Below are 11167 nucleotides of genomic sequence, written 5' to 3'. Positions count from 1 at the left end.
TTAAATTAACGGTTAAATAGAAAACTATTTTACTAAATACTAAGATTGGAGTAGAAAATAAGATGCTAAAAGTTTTAGAAAAGCCAGTGATAAGCTCAACCTTATATCAATTGATAAGGGGAATATGGGCGTCAGTGGCTTGGATTGACCCACTCCCTCGGTTCGCGCGCATACCTAACCGCCCTGCCCAACTGCACCAGTAAGAGCATACCGACGCTCAAATTCATATAGAGTAACTTTGTCATGTCCACCCTATGCTTGGAGTGGATTGTAGTGGCATCGAGGCGCTCTGACTTTCGGGGGTCTTCCTGGGGCTTACTTGGGAAATGGGTAGTGCCTACATATGCATAGCACGTCGTCAGTGGTGTTCGGTCAGGCGGTATTGGGTAGGCGCAGCAGATGGCAGCCGGTAATCAATACTGTTAAATGCAACCCTTTCGCATAGGTCACTGATACTAATGAATAGCGATTAAGGCTAACTACATATAGTCGTATTAATTAATATATATAACGATCTTAGTTGTAAGTTGCCAATATATAGCCATGTCTCCTTCCGCAGAACGATCCTCTGATTTACGCATGCCAGCTGTTCCTTGTCTCTCATTGCAACTTTTATGGTGTCTTGCCTGTTCTATTAGGTTGATTCATTATATACTATTAGCTCTAGAAGCTTTCTGTAGGACAGCTATCATCTCATCCTGCGCAAGTGTTCATTCCGTGGTCTTGAATCCCTCGTACTTTGTCCCGTGGCGCCATGATACCACACGCTGCTTTATGAAAGTCTGCGTCCCAAGTAACATTAATCCGGTGGGTTTGAAGGCAATTTCTAAATGTGTGATATGGTGAACGAAGTGCTGGAATAGTGATTTAAGACACCGCTTCAGTAACAAATGCCTCACCACCTTATATGATATTATTATCAAGAGTGATCCAATCTATCTAAGTTGAATCTTTAATTTCCTTGTTTTTTATCTCAATATTAAATCAATATAGTGTTTAATTTCCCTTACTCTACTTTAGTAGACACCTCTTGACTTAGCACTCCACTTATCACATGAATATAAGATGCAAAAGAAATATAATTATACTCAGATGATTTCGAATATTATATAGTTTGAAAATGAATAAAAAAAGAGAGTTATTAATACAAAGATACTAGTAGTATTTTACTTTATTTGACATTACCTTAATAACTGTTAGATATTTTACAAAGCCGACACTAGTAGTAGCATCAGGCATTGATGGTAGGATGAAAAAGTCTTCCATCACGTTTGATGCCTATATCGAACACGAAAGAACCGATAACACAAGCGTTGCGCAAGATGGTATCGAACCCTTACATGGTCAATACTCCAGTTAGGCTTGAGCAAAATGCTGCGGTGCAGCAGATCACTTCTGAAATGAGATCAAGCAGTTGGGAGTGACATTATAATTTTCTATGAAGACTTACATACAAAAGGGCGCATGTCTATCGAATACGTAAGTGGGTACTTATGAATAGCCCGAAGGATAAAGTCCTTATCATCGGGTTGACCCGATGTATCTAAATGCACTAACCGCTATCGCCCATGTCATCGGAATTTGTGTAATTCACGTAAGTATCGCTTCCGTTGAATCCTTGGTTTCTTGATATGGCCATTCCGACAGAACATGGCGTCCAATATTTCGTGTCAATCGAGGCCATACGACAGCAAGAGATACGGACCGATAAGCAGTGCAGTTAACTATGAAGCTTAACGTGTTTTGCTCTGAATAAGACCTGTGTACAAGCCGCTCACTAAGGTGTGTATTCAGCACCATCACCGCATTTCGCAATTATCAAGCATACATTTATCACAAGTTCCACGTTTAAAGGCGGAATGGAAAAGGTTTTGAGTACAACCTCTTCGGATCGCACAAAATCTTCACCGTCTGTTAACAAAGACCGTCTTCCAACGCCGTCTAGCGCAAGGACATGGTCATGATATGTTTTGCACCATTTAGCTTTCATCATCAACAATCTACTAACCCCTTGAATATATGATCTCGCTCAGCAGCTATTGGTGGGGTGTATGACTTCCCGATTTCCTAGTTTGGCCGCTTCGACCTTGTCTACATCATGCTGACTTGATGGGATGTCTCAGAATGCATTTAACGCGAGCCAATGGTCTAACGGAACCATTTTGATCTCAGTCGCCCTCAATTGGTGGCAAGCATTTATTTCCTGCATGCTTGTGAGTTTCGTTGCACATCTGATTGATAATGACAAGGCCAACTTGATCTCCTCTACGGTAGCTATAGCCCCGGGTTCGACCCGGCGCAAAATATCACATCGGCTACCATCGGCTACCCTGTCCTAGCCAGAAGCGTCTTTGGAATGTCAGTACCTGGCTGCCCCAGGTCTATACGAGGATGTTACCATTGACTTAGTCGTCATGATAGGTACGGCCAATTCTTTTTGTATGGATCCGCGCCGTCGTGGCCGCCATTTGGTAAGTGAATCGCGTGTTAATCATTGATGCTCGTAACTAATGAGGTTTCAGGTTTGGATTCCAATCATACTTTGGGTCCCAGTTGGCCATTGTTCTTCTGAGATGCATTTTCGGCAACTCTTGGTGGTACATGGTCAATCACCTCCCCGCCAGTGCAGGTATCATATCAAGAGATCTCTTGGCATTTTTCTTGTTCTGGATGCTCGAAATGCCTTTCCTTGCAGTTCATCCCTCCAAAATAAAATTCTTATTGTGGTTAACATACCCTTCGTCCGCGTTTTATATTCCTATTTCTAACCTTCATCTGGGTAGAGTCTATTAGATGTCCACTGGCTTGTATCGGTGTCTTTGCCTGGTGTATCAATTATGGTGGTGGTATTCAAGTGACTAGCCTCATCTCAGATGTACCGGCAAGTGGTAGCGCCTTAGGATGGGCAATGCTCAACTGTATCAATAGCTACTTGGGTGTTACGAGTGCACTCTTAGTTAATATGAGTCTTGCTTCAATCTTGAGCTAAAGGCTTCTGTTAGAGGCTAATAATTGGACCTAAGCAACCTGATCTTACCAGATATGCCCCAAGACCTAAGGATGCCGGATGGCGCCAAGCGTCATCAATATTTGCTAGGAAGACACTGATTTTCTTCTTTGGTATTGGGGCAACCGCTGCTGTGCAGGGAAATTCGGCCAGGCATACTGGAATCAGTGGGGCCTGCTAAATGCCATCCTTGAACGATTTTGGGGACCAGCAGCCCGTGTAGGATGCTTCTTTGCCTCTTTCGGCTTTACACTGTCGATTCTTGGTGTTAATATCGGTTGTAATGCCATACCTTTCGGTACGTCTCATTATCAACTACTCCAGTTAAATCTTGTAGCTGCTTCTAACTTTGCACCTCCAGGGGCTGATATCACAGGGCTTCTGCCTAAAGTATTCACCATCGTCCGCGGACAACTTTTCTGTGGAATATTATCCTTAGCCATGATTCCCTGGAAATTGACAAGTGAGATTGCATTTTGTCCACTGGCCATATTCAATAGTTACAGACTACAGCAGATGGATCCGCTTTCTTAACCTTCTTAGGAAGTTATAACATTTTTATTTCTCCGATCTGTGCCATGAGTTGAACCCCATGATATTGTCCTGTCCAAGACTTTTTGTGGCTCACTTTATCTACTTTTAGATTATTTATCATTGACTACTTCTTGTCAAACACGGAAACATCCATACCCCTGACTTGTTTAGCCCTGAATATTTCACAACTTTTGTTAGAAAATATAATCTAAAATCAATGTTATAATTAATATATATTATAAACAAAATATACTTTAATACTAATAAGAGTAACTTAAAAATTATTATTATTTCAAAAATTACACTTTTGAATAAAAGTTACGAAATATTAAGAGCCCAAAAATGCTAGTTTTGTATGGGAATCATAGGTGACCCTGTAAGGGCCGTTAATTCTCAAAAATACAGCTCCCATAGGCTTGGCATCTTCGCAGTCCTGCCAACTTTTTAATAAAATGCACCCTCAGTCTATTTGAGGTATTATAATTAACTCTTACCGATCTTTAATTAAGATAATAAATAAACTATATATATAGGCTAATGAGAGCACAGGGTCAGGTCTACTTTATAAAAAGAGATAGGGAAGATACATTACGATTGATAATCCTTAAGGTTAAAATATTATCTGAATCAGAAGATCTCATGAACTAATTTTAATGACCAATATATCAAATTTTACGTAACTAAAAGAATTACTACTATTACGCACTTAACTTCCAAATTTCCGGCGAATTGTTTTCGTCCCCACAACTCCGAGAACCAAATTACTAGAGCTTCAACCAAATAATCTAACAGTCTTACAGAACATTGTTAAAAAGAAAAGCACAGGAGGTCTACAGCATAGATTGGCATCTGTGTCCTGTTAACTTTGTGAGGTCCTCACCATTCCTACCTGACTTCAAATAGGCTCAAGTGCTGCCAGTCTGATTCGATTCATTCTACTATCGTGAGCCACATGATACAGTCGGGTCCCTTTCATGCACCCTCAAATGGAATATAGAATATACTGTCCTCTTTCCGGTGATGATAATTTCTATTAAAAGTAATGCTGATGGCCATTTGTCTACCACGCTGGCCAATTATATTAGCTACCCAAGTAGTTGGGTGAGGATTTTTACAACCTGGACTGTTATTGTTTGCTTTCACAATTCCTTTTGACAGACATAATCTCCTCCAACCACAGGCAACCCATCTACCGCAAAGACCGCACTCGCAAACAATCCCGGCGCTTGGAAAGGTACATTCTCAGCAACATTAGGAAGGACATAATGGCATCTTGGGCCTGTGAAATACTGGGCCGTTGACGACCCGTTTGTCGGTGGAAAGACAACGCTGTTTTCAGGATCGAATGTGACTGAGCGTACAGAAATCGGTGGTTGTGCGTCAAGGAGGGCAGCCAAATCAGTGTATCTTGGATCTCCAGGAGCATACAGCAGCCTGTTGCGGTAAAAGTTGACAACAATGTCGACATAATCTGGATTCTCAAACGCTGTCGCTGTTATGTCGAGATATTCTTCTGAGAACTCCCAGCCGATAGAATTTTTTTGCCAAAGGGTGCGTGCCCAGTTTTTGGGGTTGGACGAAAGGCCAGCTGCACCCCGCGCAGTCAAAAAAAGGTAGTAGTACCAACGTAACGCCTCCGCGTCAGGGCTTAGAGGAACCCAAGCAGTGGTTCGATTCTGAATCAAATAGCTATTTGCTGCGACATGCCCGTTGCAGCGTTCCGGCCACACTGCCGCCGCGACATTAACGGCCACCGTGCCCCAGTCATATCCAGCAAATATTGCCTTATCGATGTTGATTGCATCCATTAAGGCGATGATGTCTGATCCGAGGGCCGCTTGTTCTGCGCTTCGGGCAGTGCTAGGGTGGATGAACGACGTTTCGCCGTACCCTCGGAGGTAGGGTACGACCACCCGGTATCCTTTCTCCCTAAGTAGAGGGACCACCGGGGCGAAGGCATCTATTGAATAAGGAAACCCATGCACCAGGATAACGGCGGATCCATTAGATGGTCCGGTCTCGTAGTATGCAACGTTGAGTGTGGAGGTATTTGCAAATTTGAGAGGTGCGAGACGCGAAGGAGGTGGTGAATTTGCAGCATTAACGGTCACTTCGACAGCAAGAAGGGCGGAAAAGAGCCATGTTGCTGTATAGCACCAGGAGAAAATACTCGGGTACATTTCCCCAAAGCTCTCAGAAGCTAGCTCGACGTATCTGTACTTTGGAAAATTTCATTCTTTAAGGCTGGTACCTTTTTCAAGCGCGAAAGGGACTTTATATATCCATGATTCAAAATATTGCCTGAAGATTGCTTTTATTGTTACAGACAATTTACGTACTTTGATGGCGTTGCGTCATAGTTGATCATCCTTCAGGAGAACTTTAAACGAATTAAATTCATCTAGAAAAGCAGTACGAAGCCTGGCCCTGATATGGCCTAACCAAGGCGCTAAAGGGATAGCGTCGGACTCCACCCCGATGCAGTAACATTTGGACAACTCCCAATCTGGGCAAGACTTGATTAATAACCAAACCTTAACATCGGTTGGAAGAGAAAAAAAGAGGGAGATGGAAAAGTTCCATCTACAAGACTAGAAAAAGCCTGCATCAGGAAAACGGTAAATCTAGAGATCATGATCCCCATCCACGCCTATGTCCATCCGCCGACAGACTGCAGTTGTCTCAAGTGTCTTGAAAGGCAGAGAAGATGCGAAACGCCATCTTGGAAATGGAGAATCCGGTCTTGACTAAGGATCACGACTGAAGTTTTTGATATAGCCACGAAAGACGCTCGCTGCACTTTGTTGGCTGATGCTAAGGCACCTACATAAGAGACCCAAATGTGCATTTCGGGTGCCTTCTCCATCCATTTCTCCAAGTCAGTTTGTCGAAATGCGATGAAAAGTTGGTCAGCGGCAGAATCATTATCAGGCGAATTAAATGGAACGTTAGTGAACAAGGCCTTCCAGTAGATCATGGCAGCTAGGCAACAGCATTCTGATATATGGTCCTGGCATTGATACGATGCAAGTCTTTCGGCCTGCAGAAGCATATAGAGGTATTCACCGTCATGAGGCGATGGGTTGGTTGAGTATCGGCCCGAGGGCGTCGAGATGGATGTACCGGTGGCATAAAAAGGCCCCCATTGGGCGGCTTGCGAGTGATCGACCATACGTAGGAGGAAAATAACGTCATTTGATATTAGCTCCTCATTTAGAGCACGTTCCAGGGCGGTTGATAGAAGTGTTCTTCTGGGTTGGGCAAGATACGGATTTTGGTGCTCATCGATGAATTCAAGGCTCGCATCTTCCTCGTTGATGATAGAATTCCAGATATCGCTACTACATAGTATACACGGAACGTGCCAGTTAGAAACAAAATTAGTCGATCCCAAAGGTGCTCTTACAGCATGATCAAGAATGAAAGCGCACCATCAAACCCCAACCCGGTGCTGTGGTCCCTGGAGCGTACCATTTGCCGAAGCCCAGCCTCGTGAACGTGTGCTTCGGAAATTTTACCGGTAAGTCTCTGTTTTTGATGAGCTGGATCCTAACAGCGTGCATAGGAAGACAAGGACGTACTGCAACATGCGCTAATGCCCAGGTTGTCGCAAGAACTGTGTGTGGCAAGTCATCATGCGACTCTAGACATGATAGAGCTGATTTTGTTAAGCGGATTGCCTCCATGCCATGGAAATAAGTCACCGGGTTATCGGTCTCTCCGTTAATCAGATCAAGATTCGCAGAAGCTGCATGCAGAATAGCGTGAAACATAGCTGGATCACGGAGATACCCTGTTACCCATGCAGTGCGCAACTTGTATGCAGCACTCTCTTGACTTATATTTTTGATACTTGGAACCATAGAGTGAAACCCTTGTCACTTGTTAATATGGGAAGTTTCGCTTGGAATAATGAAGCACCCACGGAAATGGAGTAGCATAGGGAAATACCACCGCTTCGAGACTGGGTACGTGATATCATATTGAATCTCACGGCCAAGTCGAGAAAAGGGCAACATCAGTCGTGGCTCGCTAACATCTTTAGATTCTCTCACCAAACACTCGAGGGAATTTAATTTCTGCCATAGAGACTCAACCATCCCATGCTCTTCTGCTTTCTGACTATACTGACATTGTGCCTGGCGTCTTATGCAGACTTAGCTAGTAGAAGTGGTATTTCATTCAAAGACAGATTACCTCCGACATTCAGAGCACTCTGGGAGGACCTTATCGCACCGTTTCTTCCTGTCCCTGCATGCATCACACGCTTGTGTAGCTTGAATCATTGCTTGTCGAGCCCCACCTCAGCTCTTCAAGACAATCAAAAATTGCTTCACGATAATATTCGAGATGTCTACGACGGTCTTATTTTGGAGAGGTGCCGCCGACACAGCCCCGCTGTGCTCCGGTCTTTAATGGGGCTGAGTATTACTTCCTTCCGGTGATTGGTTGCTTATTTCAGTAACCCCAGTGCTAAATCAGTTTAGGAACGATTGCTTTTGCGCATTCTAGGACTAGCCGCAAATTTTGTTTTTCTTTTCTCTGCCTCGGAAAAACACCCAATTCCGACTTGGTCAAAGTCATGAAAAAAGGAACTACGAGAGAGGCTAGGAATACAACATACAACCGTGGGGATACCATCTGGTTTCGTTTCCGATCCATGGTATATTCGAGATAGATTCACGACAGGTCCTTTGCTTCTTCGGATTTCCATTTCTTTTAACATGAACCGGGCCATGAGTCAAGTTCTTTTTGCTCCTTCGGAAGAAGCCTCCACAGGCGTGATAACTGTATTTTTAGCTGGTACGACTACTAAAGTGGACAAAATAGATTGGCGTGACACTGTCACAAATTCTCTTTTGGGCCTGCCGATTACAATATACAACCCCCACCGACCTGACTGGGACAGTTCGTGGCAAGAGGATATCAGTTATCCTCCCTTTAGAAACCAAGTGCTATGGGAGCTGGATAAGCAAGAAAAAGCAGATATAGTTGTCTTTTATTTTCACCCCGCCACCACGGCGATGGTGTCTCTTTTGGAGTTCGGGTTGAGCGCCAGAGCTCCGGGCAAGAGTATTGTTGTCTGCCCCGAAGGTTACTGTAAGAGGGGAAATGTACAACTTGTTTGCGAAAAGTTTGGGGTTCAGATGGTTGAGAAGATGGAAACTATCCAGCAGCTCGTTCGGAGTAGGGTTCTGGCTAGTGGTTGAACACCTTTTCCGGCGTCTGCACAGCTCCAAATATGGTTTCTTTTCCTTTTTTCCTTCGGCTTCAAATATAATTGTTTGTTAGTTATTCGTTTGAATAATCAAGAAATATCATGTTCATCAGTCTTTTATTGTTACATGCCTATGGTGGCAGAAAGGAGGCCATTTTGCCTTTAGTTGACGGAGAATTGAGCGTTTTGACCAGTTGGACGGATCATACCAGTGTCGGCGACTTCCAAATTTGACGCAGCCGGGACTGTAATTGTTGGGACTATAAGGCAGTCTATTCGAGACTCTTCATGCATAATAGCTCCTATTTTCAGTATATGTTGATCTAAGCTGTCTTCATCATTTAGTTACTCTCCTTAGAAAGCCTTTGCAAGTGGACGGTTAGACTAGATGGGGCGGTGCGATGGCCTCTCTATGGACGGAGTTTAGCACATAACAAAAAAAATACTAACCTATTACGGAAATGACCAAGTTTCACTCATATGATTTGGGATCCACGATCTCTTCAACTGCTACTAGCAATGTTCAAGGAGCATTATAAATACGCCCGTTTGCCTCCTCTAAGATTTAAGTAAATTTTCCCACACGCTAATATACCGATTGATATTTCAACCCAATCAAATCATGTCTAATAATCTAACTGTACTCATCATAGGTGGCGGGTTAGGAGGACTGGCGTTGGGCCAAATTATGCGCAAGAAGGATATTCCTTTCCGTATCTTCGATCGGGATGCTAGTGCTTCAGCACGAAGTCAGGGTTGGTGCTTGACCTTGCATTGGTACGATCTTTCTCTATTTCAATCCTCCGCCATTTTTGTGCTTAACAGATTCTCAAGGGTTATCAACGACTTAATTTCAGAGCTACCTGATGACATTCTCCCTCTTCTGGACACTGTTTCTCATCTACATAGTTATGGCACGACATGTGATGCTGCGATATACCAGGGTATTTCTGGAGAAGAGGTCACACACCTTGCTCCAAGTGAACATGGGCCTTTTATTCGTGCAGACCGAGCTAAGCTCAAAGAGGTCCTGTCAACAGGCTTGTCCGTTGAATACAATAAACACTTTCAGCGCTATGAAGAAACGGAGTCAGGCGTAATCGCTCATTTTGCAGATGGGACTGTAGTTCCTGGTAATATCCTTGTCGGTGCTGATGGAGCCCATAGTATCGGTAAGACTTATAACTCTCTGAAAGTCAGATGGGAAAACTGACCTGCTACAGTGCGCAAGCAACTTCTTGGCCATGAGAAGGCTATGAATTACTCTCTTCCTGTGGAAGTTTGTATGGGAGAAACGACTCTGAACAAGTCAGAATATGAACAAATTTTCAAGGATTTTGCCAAGTCTTGGTATCTAGCAGAAGCCTCGGCTCTGTTCTTCTGTGGCTTGCACAGCGTTTCACAAGACAAAAGTACTGCGCAATACTACTGGATGACCTGTCACCAACAGAAAGATGTAGGTCCTCAGATGTCCTTGTCGAATGTCGAATATTACCACAGAGCTGCACATGCGGTGCGATACATGCATCCAAAGTTCTTACTCCCATTATATAACTCAACTCCGGGTGGGGTTGTGAACCCACCTATCTCACTAGAAGATTTCGTGCCACCGAGTGAGGGATTGCCCAGAGGGAGAGTCACCTTATTGGGGGATGCGTTGCATCTTATGACGCCGTGTAAGTTGAAAGCTTTACCCAGAGACCTTGCATATAAGAAGTTCTATTGTCCCTATTTAGCTGACACTTTCACTTGGTAGTCCGGGGATCTGGAGGTAATTTTGCTATTAAGGATGGCCTAGATCTCGGTTCTTTCATTGCCAATAGTGATGGCAACATCTCCAATGCCTTGCAAGAATATGCGAAGCTAGCAATCCCAAGAGCGGCTGAGGCAGTTTTGGACTCTAGAGAAAGGACCCTAGCTTGGACAGGCGACGACAACTAGTTCAGGATTACACGTGGCTTCTTCTTGCTCGGTTTCTTCGTTCTGTCATGGGAATTGCGTGAGGCCTATATCTCCGGTAGAGTTATTTCCATATCTTAGGGCTTTGTATTCAATTTAAAGATACCTTTGTTGTGTAGACTTAGATTATGTTGACATATCCGGTCTCGACGTCCCAATACCTCTAGCATATTGTTATAGATCTTTATCTCTGCGCCTGGGTTTGAAAATAATAGTTTCTTTAAATCATCAAAAAATGACAACGGACAATTTTCCCAGCGGTTATCCTATTTTCTTCACGCGCCTTTGTAGATAGACAGATACGAGAAGTGCAGGGAGGCAACGTTTGGGTGGGGAGGCTTATCCGCGAACGCAGGGGGCGGGGCAAAGCGGCAAGTACGGCGACCACGGGATTCGCGGAGGCGTGGTATTATTAGTGTGGAGAAGCATCTGCATCGAGGAGGATCGAT

At 43.9% G+C, this 11167-nt stretch overlaps 4 protein-coding genes across 4 annotated transcripts; 2 read left to right on the top strand and 2 right to left on the bottom strand.

Annotated features, from left to right (window-relative positions):
- Nucleotides 1-4680: 4680 nt before the first annotated feature.
- Nucleotides 4681-5721, bottom strand: BGW36DRAFT_296166 (putative epoxide hydrolase; the record flags this gene model as incomplete). Its single annotated transcript, XM_046211241.1, has 1 exon — nucleotides 4681-5721. One exon carries the CDS (start codon nucleotides 5719-5721, stop codon nucleotides 4681-4683), a length of 1041 nt encoding a protein of 346 aa, XP_046072665.1.
- A 120-nt stretch (nucleotides 5722-5841) lies between these two features.
- On the bottom strand, nucleotides 5842-7910 carry BGW36DRAFT_379750 (uncharacterized protein). The gene is made up of 5 exons (XM_046216252.1): nucleotides 7739-7910; nucleotides 7467-7687; nucleotides 7123-7415; nucleotides 6948-7069; nucleotides 5842-6882 (listed from the first exon to the last, which is right to left on the bottom strand). Exons 1-5 carry the CDS (start codon nucleotides 7825-7827, stop codon nucleotides 6192-6194), a joined length of 1416 nt encoding a protein of 471 aa, XP_046072664.1. The 5' UTR covers nucleotides 7828-7910; the 3' UTR covers nucleotides 5842-6191.
- A 168-nt stretch (nucleotides 7911-8078) lies between these two features.
- On the top strand, nucleotides 8079-9087 carry BGW36DRAFT_379748 (uncharacterized protein). Its single transcript, XM_046216251.1, has one exon. It carries the CDS (start codon nucleotides 8266-8268, stop codon nucleotides 8749-8751), a length of 486 nt encoding a protein of 161 aa, XP_046072663.1. The 5' UTR covers nucleotides 8079-8265; the 3' UTR covers nucleotides 8752-9087.
- Nucleotides 9088-9343: 256 nt separating this feature from the next.
- BGW36DRAFT_379745 (uncharacterized protein) lies at nucleotides 9344-11039 on the top strand. The gene is made up of 4 exons (XM_046216250.1): nucleotides 9344-9536; nucleotides 9594-9931; nucleotides 9983-10435; nucleotides 10516-11039. The coding sequence occupies exons 1-4, from the start codon at nucleotides 9382-9384 to the stop codon at nucleotides 10698-10700; spliced, it is 1131 nt and encodes a 376-aa protein (XP_046072662.1). The 5' UTR covers nucleotides 9344-9381; the 3' UTR covers nucleotides 10701-11039.
- The last annotated feature ends 128 nt before the right edge of the window (nucleotides 11040-11167 follow it).

This window comes from Talaromyces proteolyticus (assembly GCF_021365285.1).
Source record: "Talaromyces proteolyticus strain PMI_201 chromosome Unknown BGW36scaffold_6, whole genome shotgun sequence".
Classification (NCBI taxonomy): domain Eukaryota; kingdom Fungi; phylum Ascomycota; class Eurotiomycetes; order Eurotiales; family Trichocomaceae; genus Talaromyces; species Talaromyces proteolyticus.
This window is presented reverse-complemented; position numbering and strand designations above follow the sequence as displayed.

Excerpts from the sequence above, each read along its gene's own strand:
- BGW36DRAFT_379745 (XM_046216250.1), top strand. The coding sequence starts at position 9,382 with ATGTCTAATAATCTAACTGTACTCATCATAGGTGGCGGGTTAGGAGGA. Across the intron at positions 9,537-9,593 it reads TGGTGCTTGACCTTGCATTG|GGTTATCAACGACTTAATTT; the intron begins GTACGATCTTTC and ends CAGATTCTCAAG. Across the intron at positions 10,436-10,515 it reads GTTGCATCTTATGACGCCGT|TCCGGGGATCTGGAGGTAAT; the intron begins GTAAGTTGAAAG and ends TTCACTTGGTAG.
- BGW36DRAFT_379750 (XM_046216252.1), bottom strand. The coding sequence starts at position 7,827 with ATGATTCAAGCTACACAAGCGTGTGATGCATGCAGGGACAGGAAGAAA. Across the intron at positions 7,688-7,738 it reads GAGTGCTCTGAATGTCGGAG|ACGCCAGGCACAATGTCAGT; the intron begins GTAATCTGTCTT and ends AGTCTGCATAAG. Across the intron at positions 7,416-7,466 it reads CCCTATGCTACTCCATTTCC|GGTTTCACTCTATGGTTCCA; the intron begins GTGGGTGCTTCA and ends ACAAGTGACAAG.
- BGW36DRAFT_379748 (XM_046216251.1), top strand. The coding sequence starts at position 8,266 with ATGAACCGGGCCATGAGTCAAGTTCTTTTTGCTCCTTCGGAAGAAGCC.